Here is a 12,837-nt window from a genome sequence, read left to right as displayed (position 1 = left end):
TGTGTGCTTTTGTCCTTCCAGGAGGAGTAAGAGAGAGGGGAAAGGGAGAAAGAGAGTTGTAGAGTGAGAGAGCGAGGAGAGGAGGATGGAGAGAGATACCTGCCCCCCCCCCCATCATTGCAGCGCTCCCTAATGCCAGTGCATGCTACTGCAGCGCAACAACACACAACCTCAACCCCTCCTGGACGGACACACACACACAAGCTGCAGCATCTGACTGCTACTCCATTAGAAATGTTTTCAGACTCAAACCAACAGTCCTGTATTCAAGCTCTCCTCTCCCTCTCTACCTCTGCTATAGACCCACCCCTGGCACACATACATATAGGACCTACAGTTTAAATCAAGTGTATTACTGTTTTATTATTTATATTATTACTATTACTACTATTGTTGTTATTATTATTATTACTATTATTGCAGCAAGTAAGTTGTTGTTGTTGTTGTTATACTGAAACTGTACACTATCTTTAATGGTCCAGTTGAAACTCTTTAAAGTGGTTTGTCCCTGGTTTGTTCTTAAAGGCAAGCATGACTTCTCCAGTGTTATTCCCAGTGTTATTCCCAGTGACTATTGTTGAGTTGTTCTCTTCCAGTGAAGTCAAATTTTTACTTAACACATGCCCGCATACCAAAATTAGCTACTCAAAATGGTGTTGAGTTACAATTTGCGGGCTTGCATTTTTTCCTGCTTATTTTCATGATGCAAGTACGAAGAACGGACATTTTCCGTAGCTAATGGCATTTTTGCATTGCGTACTTGTGTAAAGTTTAAGTTAGCTGGTGTATGAACTGACCACACATTGCACAACAAACCCACTGGATTAGTGTAGTTGTGTGTTTTTCCTGCTGTTTTGCTTGTCTTTTATTCCGAAATATGGAAACAGGCTACCCTCTAATGAACTGTATGCTCCCGCACCCCCACCCCCGCGAGAAGACGAGGGAAGGCGATGCAGCATGTACCTTCCTATATTGTTGTTCTTATACTTGATTCTCTGTGTGTTGAGCATTGCAAATAATCACTGACTATACCTTACGTTTTAAATGATTACACACTATGCTACAGTTTCATTGTGGTGACTATACTGCATTATTTGCATGAATTTGAAACATGACGATACATTTGGTGTTATTGTTAATTGTGTGGATTTTTTTACTGAATGCTGGTGATCTATGAACTCCTATGTCTATTTTCTGAACTTTGTAAAGTGCATCAAAGTATTTTTGTCTGGAAAGTATACCGTCATGATGATGAGGATGATGACGATAATGATGACAAATGCGTAATGATGATGCTGATAAACATGCTTTTGTACAGGCTTTATTGCTGAGGCAGAATAGGTTGGTCACTAACAGTGTTTCATATGGTTATTGGTTTGATTTTATTGTGAACAGATATGGTACCTATATATATCCAGGGGCATCATTTATAAAATGTTAGTACGCACAAATTTGATCATAAATTGTCCATATGGCAAAATCCACATCGACGATGTGATGACAATATGCAATTTACATAGATTTTGCATTAAGTTTTGTGATTTATAAATGAAAAGTGCTTTTTTGTGAACAACTATTTATGGGTGTTGACATTTAATCATATTTTAAGAAATTATTATACAATTGTGTGATGGCAGAAATGTAATATAGCAACTTAGAACTTTTATAAATGAAGCCCCTGGTCCAGGGGACCCACATGGTGTGCACTGCAGGCTTTTGTTCCAGCCCAGCACTAACACACCTGATTCACCTAATCGAAGGCTTGATTGTTAGTTGATGAGTTGAATCGGGTGCATCAGTGATGGGCTGGAACAACAACCTGCACATCGTGTGGTTCAGTAAAGTGTACCAGTATATAGTGTCCCTCCCTCCCTGTTGACTTGCCTTGCTGTCTGGCAATGCACTTAATCCTAGGACCCCTAGGGGGAGCCACCATATACACTGAAGCAGCTTTATCTAAAAGGTTTAGAAATTGGGTTAAACATTTGGCTTGTCCTAAGACTTGCCCTGGCATACACACACTTTAAAGCTCCAGTCACACACAGGGCCATGCACTTTGTGTTTTTCCAGTAGTCCCTCACCTGTGTAGTCTCAGTAATAGGATCAGAGCTAATCAGGCCAGCTAACACCTTCAGGTTAAGGTCACTCAGAGAGATGGCATTACCTCACACGGTCATTGATGAAACGAAAACTGTTTGTGTGCGTGCGTGCGTGCGTGTATATTCGTCCTATCCCCCTGTAGTTACATAAAGCCATCCGCTCCAGTATTAGTAGAGTCCTGTTAGTCCTAACCTTCATTTTAAGTCCTCTGTAGAGAGTCAACTATGGGCTTGCCATCAGACTCACATCATCCACTTTCACAAGATGAGTTTGTAAATGTGAATCCAATATTTCTCTTCTCGGTTCTTCTTCATTGACGATGAATTCTGTTCTTCCAATGAGCATTCCTCTATAACAATGATGTGTGTTGAGGTGTTATACAATATGTTACCAATAAAGAGAACTCTTGTCAATGCTAAGAACAGCTGTGTCTGGATCTCTTCCTGACACCAAGGGAAACACACACATCTGCTAAATCATATTGGGAGCAGAATAATTGGCTGAAACCTTGTGTGTGTGTTTTTTTTTTACACTTCCTCTTCCAATTATAATGTGGGGAGGTCAAAATAATGAAAAAATATCTACCAAATCTATTCATTTTTAAATGTTGTTTACTTATCCTTGCCATTATCGTACCTGATGATAATTTTTTTGCTAACGTACGATCTGGGTCACCGGTTTGCCTGGGAGGGGGTCTCTGGGCAAGAAAAGGTTGAATACCCCTAAATAGGTAATTGATCAGATCAACTGGAATGGAACAGTGAATGCCGGCAGAGTTTAGTGTGAGGAACCTGTCCATGCCCAGTTTATCACCAATAAAAGACAAGTAAACTCCCTATTATTCCATATTAAAAGCTACACGTGTACACACCTATTTTATGACTTTGTTACAATATCATTATTAATTAAAGGCTACATCGCACATTTTTTTGTAGCACAAGGGTACACTTACTGCTGTTAAAGGTCAAATGCAGCCATTTTTATCTCAATATCAAATAATTTCTGGATAACAATTAAGTAACTTACTTTGATTGTTTTCAATTAAAGTTGTCAAGAAGAAACAACAACAGCTTCTTAGCAAAGAGCAATTTCTCAAACAATAATTTAGCTAGTACTGTCTATGAGTGGTCTGAGTTTGGAGGGGAAAACTGAAAACTGGATGTTATTGGTCTATTAACGAATTTACCACCTGGTGATGTCGCCAGGCAGGCCTAAACACCATCCCACCAAATTTCACAGTATTATTCCAACCTCATATTGTGGAAATATATACAAAACACAAGAAATCATGTTTTTGACTGTTCTGGGCCTTTAGATTATGCATTTATGGCAGAAAATCTTATGTTTTTCTGCACAAATATACCCTCCCACAGGGCAAAAACTCTGATTGGATTTGCAAAAAGTCCTCAATGTAAGAGAATTTCGCATTTTTCCCCAAATGTCTATTTGCAGGCTGCTAGCTAGCTAGGGGCCACCGGTAGTGGCAGGCTGCTAGCTAGCTAGGGGCCACCGGTAATGCTACGACGAGGAAAGTAGCTAGCTAGGACAGGTACACCACAGATGGAACAATTAGCAATATGTTTCACCGGATGTATAAATCTGAAGCATCTGGTTGGCGTTTCCACTCACCATGGTGATAATAGGAAGCCCAGGGGCCGGCAGTGGGAGAAGATGGAGCAAGATGGATTTTAGCCAACATTCTCTTAATTTTCTCATCGATGAAACATTTGATCTCAATACAGTTCTCTGTTCCTAAAACTAGAATATTAAAGCATTAAAGCATGCTTTTGCGGCACAGTCGATAGCGCCCCGGACCTTGAGCTAGGAGGTCGAGGGTTCGAGACCTGCTCCCTGCTGTTTCATTACAATATGTTTTGAACAGAGTGGACAACATTTTGTAGACTTTACCCTTTATCAAAGTTTACAAAAATGGCATTGTTTATAGTTGCAAGAGCGAATTGTTGCAAACGTGCGCTTCATAAAGTAGGCGTTCCCTAATGGGAATATGCAAATGTATGCTAGAACGTTCCAATAGAATCTCGCAAGCTCGTGCTTGGCTCTGCCCACCTCCTTGCTTGTTCTGCCCACTATGATTAATTTGCTCCAATTGGAAACGACAGGCTGTGCTCTGTCTTGGGTTATTTAAAAAATATATTTGTGTACACAGTGTCCTTCACCCCTGCCTGCCAAGCACTGCTTTCCCGCAGTTCTGTTACCGTTACGGCGAGGAAGTAGCTAGCTAGTGTAGCCAACCCACCACCGCATAGTGATTACCCTCACCGTAACGTTAAAATAACGCTGGCAAAGCAGTACTCGGCAGGCGGGGGCGAAGGGCACTGTGTGCCGGTGTCCTAACTAGCTTGCAGCATCAATGAGAGTGGGCGCGGCAGGTAGTAAGTGATGCGGTCATGTAGCAAATGTAGTCTGCAGATAGACCCTGTTTTAATGATTTCACGTTGAATTCGTGTTAGTTGACAACTCAACCAACATGTAATCTAAACTAGACGTTGAACTGTCCAATAATAAGTAGATCACATGTACCTTATCTCTTACATAAAGAAAGCAGAACATGTGTGCACCTCGCTCCTCTCCTACAAGGATGACGTAACAGTGACGCATATCAGCACTTGAGTCGGACAGTGCGATAAGAAAGCCTGCCAGCCAGTTTACAGAAGAGACATACGGTGAGAACAGTCTCAGAAGGCGTCTAGCAAGCAAGTTAAAAGCTAGTAGCCTACGAAAAGCCTCGAAGTCGCGCAAAGTAAGTACAGTAGGCGCTTTCTAAAAGTATTATTGCGTTATTTGAGTAAAACGCGCCAGTCATAGCTTTTTAGACCGTGTCTATAGGTTGTCGAACTCGTGGGTATTGCAGTTTTCTTATTTGTCTAAATATATACATTTACTGGGTCCTTTATTTATATATATACATTTACAAATCTAAAAGCATGAATGATATGTTTTCCAGCCAAGTATAGGCTACCCAACACGTGACCTTGCATTGCGCTTTGTGCGTGTATTATGTGTCAGCTACTTGGCTTCACTGGGGAAGCCAAGCCAGCAAAAAAAAGCCATATTTCAACCTATGTGATAATTGCGTTGCTTGCTCTATAACCCATTCGTTCATATGCCACAGTGATATACAATTTGCAGACACAACAACAAAAACAACAGTCACACAGTGGTGGAATAAATTCAACCACACATATGTTTGTTATATCCCAAAAACGGAGAACAACATCTGTCCGGTGAAGTCCACAAAGCAAATATTGAATGTAACAAACAGTTACATGACCTACAGCATGGTCAAGCAAGTAGATGTTTCCGACAGTTTACTGAACAACTACTGATTTAGAACCACTGAGAGACAGGAGCACTACCTATTCCAGAAGAATTTCAACTTAAACATTAAAACATTATTCAATCAACAAGGATATACACTTAGTCTAATATAGTTAAAACAAACTTAAAGATACCAAAAACAATTTAGTCCAATCAATGTTGCTAAATAACATGTGGCTGTCTATGGTACGGATTTCTGTGTGTGTGCTCAAGTAAAGAAAACATATGGACCTACCCTTACTTGTAGACTAGAAGCCAATGCCATCCTCCTCACAACATGAAAGACTGTCATACAGTAGGCCTAGTACACACTTTTAGTTTTAGTTTAATATTTTCAACTTGTGTGTTGATTTACGGTGCAGTGGTCAAAACAGAAACTAGCTAGCTTTTTTATTAGAATTTTATTTATTTAACTAGGTAAGTCAGTTAAGAACAAATTCTTATTTACAATGATGGCCTACCCCGGGCCAAACCCTCCCCTAACCTGGATGACGCTGGGCCAACTGTGCGCCGCAGTGCCATAGACCACTGTGTTACTCTGTCCCCTTTTAGCTAGTTGAAAAGCGAAGCACGTGTGTTAGTACGGAAAATGTGGGCAAGACATAATGCATATATATCTGGTGGACATCGGGCATAAAAGATAATTTATGGTCAATCTGGGTTCTGTATTGGCCATACAGCATTTATTGCAATGCAGCCTCTGCAGAAGTCAGGGCATTCATACTTCTTGCAGAGCAGAGCTGTTGTGAAGGAAGTTGTCAAGGAAGTGAGTTTGTGTTTACACAAGACAGACCGCCCCCACCTACAGTCAACCAATCATGTCAATGCGGAACTATACGAAGCCCTCCGCATTGTTTCAAAATTTGGGAGGTGCACCGAGCATGATTTGGCCACCGCAAGCCTCTAGAGGCTCTGCAATTGTGTCACACCCTCCGTACGGATTCTCTGGACCTCATTGCTGGATCAAGCGTACTGTAAATCGGCTTTAACTTCCTCACATGGGCAACAATGAACCAGCTAAGTTAGCTAGCTAGTTAACGTCAGCCTACTAGGCAACATCTAGGCTACATATTGAACTTCAATTGTCTCACACCGTTATAATCATTGGCCTGTATGGAGAATTAAGTCAAAACCAGAAGTCCAAATCCCCCTCTCCATCCATGGCTTAGGAAAGAGCCGATTTTAGCTAGCTAGCTACTGCAGTACAACAACACAAGCAGACCAGAAACAGACATGTTTTTCTGACATTTACATTTGCTTTTGATGTCATTTGATTGGTGTGAAGCCAAATCCAACCTGGCCTCCCTTGGGGGGTGGTTTTGCTGCGCCAGGACTACCCACAGTTGAGCTCAGCTCAATGCTGTTTTGCAAATTATTTTATAATTGTTTTATCAAAGGGACGCCAAATGCATGCTGGCATCAATCAAATGCTATGTTGGCAACATGTCATACTCTTTGTCCAGACAGCATGAGATACATGCACTACACATACTGAGACAGAGGGGCACTGTTTCCCTCACTCTGATGATTTCTCCGGTGAGATATAGATTCAGATAATTGAAGGAAAATTCTGAGAACACAGTGAGATGAAAGATAAATAGTTTTATCATTTTAAATGTTTAATTGGTCAAGTATTTTGGGAAGCCTGGCTTCCCTTGGCATCCATAACTACACGCCACTGCATGTGTTTTGACATGCTACTGACTGGCTCTACAGTCGTGGCCAAAAGTTTTAAGAATGACACAAATATTAATTTCCACAAAGTTTGCTGCCTCAGTGTCTTTAGATATTTTTGTCAGATGTTACTATGGAATACAGAAGTATAATTACAAGCATTTCATAAGTGCCAAAGGCTTTTATTGACAATTACATGAAGTTGATGCGAAGAGTCAATATTTGCAGTGTTGACCCTTCTTTTTCAAGACCTCTGCAATCCGCCCTGGCATGCTGTCAATTAACTTCTGGGCCAGATCCTGACTGATGGCAGCTCATTCTTGCATAATCAATGCCTGGAGTTGTCAGAATTTGTGGGGTTTTGTTTGTCCACCCACCTCTTGAGGATTGACCACAAGTTCTCAATGGGATTAAGGTCTGGGGAGTTTCCTGGCCATGGACCCAAAATATCGATGTTTTGTTCCCCTAGCCACTTAGTTATCACTTTTGCCTTATGGCAAGGTGCTCCATCATGCTGGAAAAGGCATTGTTCGTCACCAAACTGTTCCTGGATGGTTGGGAGAAGTTGCTCTCGGAGGATGTGTTGGTACCATTCTTTATTCATGGCTGTGTTCTTAGGCAAAATTGTGAGTGAGCCCACTCCTTTGGCTGAGAAGCAACCACACATATGAATGGTCTCAGTATGCCTTACTATTGGCATGACACAGGACTGATGGTAGCGCTCACCTTGTCTTCTCTGGACAAGCATTTTTCCGGATGCCCCAAACAATCGGAAAGGGGATTCATCAGAGAAAATGACTTTACCCCGGTCCTCAGCAGTCCAATCCCTTTTGCAGAATATCAGTCTGTCCCTGATGTTTTTCCTGGAGATAAGTGGCTTCTTTGCTGCCCTTCTTGACACCAGGCCATCCTCCAAAAGTCTTCGTCTCACTGTGCGTGCAGATGCACTCACACCTGCCTGCTGCTATTCCTGAGCAAGCTCTGTACTGGTGGTGCCCCGATCCTGCAGCTGAATCAACTTTAGTAGACGGTCCTGGCGCTTGCTGGACTTTCTTGGGCGCCCTGAAGCCTTCTTCACAACAATTGATCCTCTCTCCGTGAAGTTCTTGATGATCCGATAAATGGATGATTTAGGTGCAATCTTACTGGCAGCAATATCATTGCCTGTGAAGCCATTTTTGTGCCAAGCAATGATGACGGCACGTGCAATGATGACGGCACATGCTGGTAACCATGCTTGACAGAGGAAGAACAATGATTCCAAGCACCACCCTCCTTTTGAAGCTTCCAGTCTGTTATTCAAACTCAATCAGCATGACAGAGTAATCTCCAGCCTTGTCCTCGTCAACACTCACACCTGTGTTAACGAGAGAATCACTGACATGATGTCAGCTGGTCCTTTTGTGGCAGGGCTGAAATGCAGTGGAAATGTTTTTTGCCGATTCAGTTCATTTGCATGGCAAAGAAGGACTTTGTAATTAATTGAAATTCATCTGATCACTCTTCATAACATTCTGGAGTATATGCAAATTGCCATCATACAAACTGAGGCAGCAGACTTTGTGAAAATTATTATTTGTGTCATTCTCAAAACTTTTGGCCACGACTGTACACAGTTTAGCACAGCATTTTCGGGGCTCCAGGGCCGTGCAGAGACCTTTTCAGGGGGCAGGTGCTCAAATTGAAAAATATTTTTTTTTACATATATTTTTGGGATACTTACAGGGGTCAAAATCAAATAGCTAAATGATCCTCGGTATGACCATCTTAAAACAATTTGATATGTTAGCTTAGTAGAAACCCAGGCCCTTAGACCTTAGGAGACATGATTGACATCGGGAAAAGAGGATGGATTATCAGCTGATCGTTGATGATTGGAACTCCCTAATAACACACCACTTCGATACAGCTACGACCGGAATTTACTTTTTCGTTGCAGGTTAGAACTTACACAGCAGTTTTACGAGATTTACAGTAGCTGCACTTGAGTTTGTTTCACCTTATACTACAGTGGGCTAAATCAGGGTCACCCAGAGTGTTTCTTGGTAGTCTTAAACAAATCTACTCTGAAACAAAAGTATACACCTCACATACAGTACCAGTCAAAAGTTTGGACACACCTACTCATTCCAGGGTTTATTTTCATTTTTACTATTTTCTACATTGTAGAAAAATAGTGAAGACATCAAAACTATGAATCAGAGAGGTGCGGGGGGCTGCCTTAATCGACGTCTTCAGCGTCCGGGGAACAGTGGGTTAACTGCCTTGCTCAGGGGCAGAACGATTTTTAACTTGTCAGCTCTGGGATTCGATCCAGCAACCTTCCGGTTACTGGGATATACATCACAGAAGACTGAAATATTGTATTGACATTTCTTTGTATGTATCCCTAAAAATTATGCTGAATTATGATTTCGACTGGCTGAGAAAAACTTCTTGCCTGCCTGGCTCATCCCGACTCCCGACACATTCATTACTATGGGACAGCTAGAGATCGAATTTCAATATTGAAACTGTGTGTGTGTGTGTGTGTGTGTGTGTGTGTGTGTGTGTGTGTGTTTCAGCCTACTTGTGTGTATGTGTAGGTCTACGTGTGTGTGTATACGTGTGTATGTGAATGTGAATGTGACTAAGGTCTTTTTTTTAGCAGACTCTTATTTGCTATTTATTTTGCCATCTAAATACATAAATAATGATATATGATCCAGCCCATTTCATAAACGTGTTACATGTGCACACAGCACAGGCTGGGTCAGTGGGAACTGGGAAGTATGCCTGTGTGTCTGTCTGATTATGTAATCTCTCTCTACACAGCCTGAGGAAATGACGATTTACAGGACTGGACCAAAACCCCCCTGAGACAACGAGTGAGAGAGAGTAAAAGAAAGAAGCAATAGAGAGAGGACACCCTGTACTCTTGTGTGTCCCGTGCTCCTGAAAGAAGTTTACTGTAGGCCCCAGATCCAGGATCAGCTGCCCCTCCTCCAATCTCAATCTTAATCTCAGGAGGGAAGCACACAACTGAACTAAAATCAGCATCTAGAGGATAACTTCCTCCTAATCCTGACGTTTCCTGGCGACAGGTGTTTTTGATCTACTTCCAGGTTTAGCGAGAGGAGCCACTGCTGATAGGCTACCATGCACCGCTTAAGGACTACGGTTGTTAGGCTACGGCCTATCACGGCCCCCCAGACAGCCAAGAGCCAATCACAGGCCAGGTTGGCAGCAGTGGGAGGGGCTTTGAGGACATTTCAGCCAATGAGGAGTTACACTGCGTCGGTGTCGGCCGAGCCTTTTCTGAATGGGACTAGTTCTAATTATGTGGAAGAGATGTACTACGCGTGGCTGGAGAACCCTAGGAGTGTACACAAGGTAGGAGGATGTGTGTGTGTCTGTGTGCGTGTGCGCGTGCTCGTGCGCATGGAGTTGCTTCCCAGGACTATGGCCTCTTTATGTTCAAAACGCAGTGGGACAAGAGTTATGCAAACACCACGATCAATAACCTTCGGTCAGGGCAAACACACATGAGCACATACACACTAGTGATGCGCAGGTTGACTCATAACTCGCAATACCTGAGGTTATATCCCGGGGCGAGTGGGTTTAGGGTCAAAAAACATTTGAGGTTGGTGCGTAAGCCTAAGCTTTAGGGCCCTAACTGTACGCACGCCAAATACACAGCAATTGCCGGAGTTTAATTCCATAAGAGAAAAGCTGCGAAATGGAGAGTTGAAAATAAAGAGAAGGGAAGGCCAGAACAGTTGCCTACAGTTTGGGAAAGATGTTTTGTGTGGTTATTGTTAGGTGTTTTTTACATTGGATACAATTAAAGACTCGCTAGAAAATGGTATATCATACGCTACAGTTGAGGAACAATTCTGCTTTGATAAACTTGACTCCACTTTTGGAAAATGGCCCTTGAATGTTTTAGTACACCTACTAGAGAGCACTTCTTTGTCTACACCCATTCAGCATCATTCACATCCTCTTTTTTTATTTAATTTTTTTTATTTAACCTTTATTTAACTAGGCAAGTCAGTTAAGAACAAATTATTATTTACAATGACGGCCTACCCCGGCCAAACTCAGACGACGCTGGGCCAATTGTGCGCCGCCCTATGGGACTCCCAATCACGGCCAGATGTGATACAGCCTGGAATCGAACCAGGGACTGTTGCAGTGCCTTAGACCACTGCGCCACTCTGGAGCTCTTAAGCCTTAGTCTCACCCATCGCTTTAATTATTCAAATTTGAGGCCATGTGAGTACGGTAGTGTGCTAAACAAATAATGACCATATCATATAGCTGACATCTTAACTTTAGCTAATTTCTATTTGTTATTACAGGTTAATAAACTCACAACAAGATCATTATTTGCAAGTTATTGGCGAGCTAATTACAGAAAATTGCTTATGGTTGTGAGTGTGACGAAATAAATGCAGGGCATTCTACCAGAACGTTTTACAACTTGGAAACTGTCACTTTGGCCTAACGTTATATCCTAATTGGACTTTGGTGCAGGTCATGTTTTTCTTCACATTACCATATCTGTTTATTTGTCACATGCACAGGATACAGAAGGTGTAAACGGTACAGTGAAATTGTTACTTGCATAGTAGAGTATTTTTGTTTAGACATGCAGCTAGCTAGCTAAACAATGAACCATAATCCCAACTCATAATGTTACTACCCTGCATGAATCTTCTGGTAGCTAAAACTAACCAACTAGCTAAGTTCAACGTTAGCTAGCTAGCTAACATTAGGCAATAACTAGCAATGCAAATGGCTCTGAGATACGAATAGTATTACTACACAGATCATACACGTAACGTTAGCTAGCGAGCCAGTCAGCTAACGTTAGCTAGCTAGTTAACAGTACAATGAGAACAACTTTCTGACAAAATTAGAAACGTATAATATATGAAAATATAGCTAGCTAGACTTTCTTACCCGTATACATGGATGAATTCTTCTCCCTCTCTTTCACAGAAGCCATGGTTGCCCTTAGTTTGAAGATGTAGTCCGGAGACAGGTGTTTTATATAAGTCTTCTTCTGTGTGTTCTCTTTTTGACTCCCTCCGCATTATTTGCATTCAAATTCCAGAATTATATCCATCTCCTTAGCTATCATACTCTGCTTCCACCGGGCATTCCACTGATTTCAAAACTCGGTCCTCCAGAAAGTGGAGAGCATTAGAAACACTTACGCAGTTCTTTGTAATATCTTTCAAAATAGCCACGTTAGAAAGGATTACCTGGGGGGGATAAAATGACGCCGTAGAGAAAACACAGCATTTCAGAGAGCTTATTAGCGTAGCTAACACAATGGTGGATCTGGTGATTCAAAAGATGACTGATAACATTACTAAAGGGATCAATGTCAAGATAGGAACAGTCTTGGAGGCAATAGCAGGCCATTCAGTCGAACTACAGAAGGTTGTCAAGCGTGTTGATGAGGCGGAAGGAAGAATTGCTACTGTGGAAACTTTAACTACATCAATGGACACTAGGATAAAGACACTTGAGAAACAGGTGCATGAAATGGCGGAGCACATTGATGACTTGGATAACAGAGGACGCAGATGCAATATCCGTGTGGTGGGAGTCTCAGAAAATTCTGAAGGGTCATGTTCAGTTAAATTCTTTGAGGAATTGGATTCCTGGCTACCTACAAATGGATACTAAGGCTGGTCGTGTGAAGCTGGATAGAGCCCATCGCTCTCA

At 41.9% G+C, this 12,837-nt stretch overlaps 2 protein-coding genes across 13 annotated transcripts in view; both read left to right on the top strand.

The window, feature by feature from the left end:
• LOC106562908 (calcium/calmodulin-dependent protein kinase type II subunit beta) overlaps positions 1–2,522 on the top strand; it is a 66,234-nt gene extending 63,712 nt beyond the window's left edge. For all 9 annotated transcript variants that reach the window (XM_045689840.1, XM_045689844.1, XM_014127996.2 and 6 more), the window contains one exon: positions 22–2,522. The gene's annotated coding sequence lies outside the window, so the exon portion shown is untranslated. The remainder of the gene's footprint in view (positions 1–21) is intronic.
• Positions 2,523–4,602: 2,080 nt separating this feature from the next.
• Positions 4,603–12,837, top strand: part of LOC106563000 (2-oxoglutarate dehydrogenase, mitochondrial) — a 53,432-nt gene continuing 45,197 nt past the window's right edge. For all 4 annotated transcript variants that reach the window (XM_045689835.1, XM_045689833.1, XM_045689836.1 and 1 more), the window contains exons 1-2: positions 4,603–4,861; positions 9,928–10,485. In XM_045689835.1, coding sequence (XP_045545791.1) covers positions 10,252–10,485 — 234 coding nt within the window. In that variant the 5' untranslated portion in view covers positions 4,603–4,861; positions 9,928–10,251. The remainder of the gene's footprint in view (positions 4,862–9,927; positions 10,486–12,837) is intronic.

The sequence above is a fragment of the Salmo salar genome, chromosome ssa11, assembly GCF_905237065.1.
Source record: "Salmo salar chromosome ssa11, Ssal_v3.1, whole genome shotgun sequence".
Classification (NCBI taxonomy): Eukaryota; Metazoa; Chordata; class Actinopteri; order Salmoniformes; family Salmonidae; genus Salmo; species Salmo salar.
The sequence above is the reverse complement of the archived record's forward strand: the minus strand, read 5'-3'. Positions and strand labels throughout refer to the sequence as shown.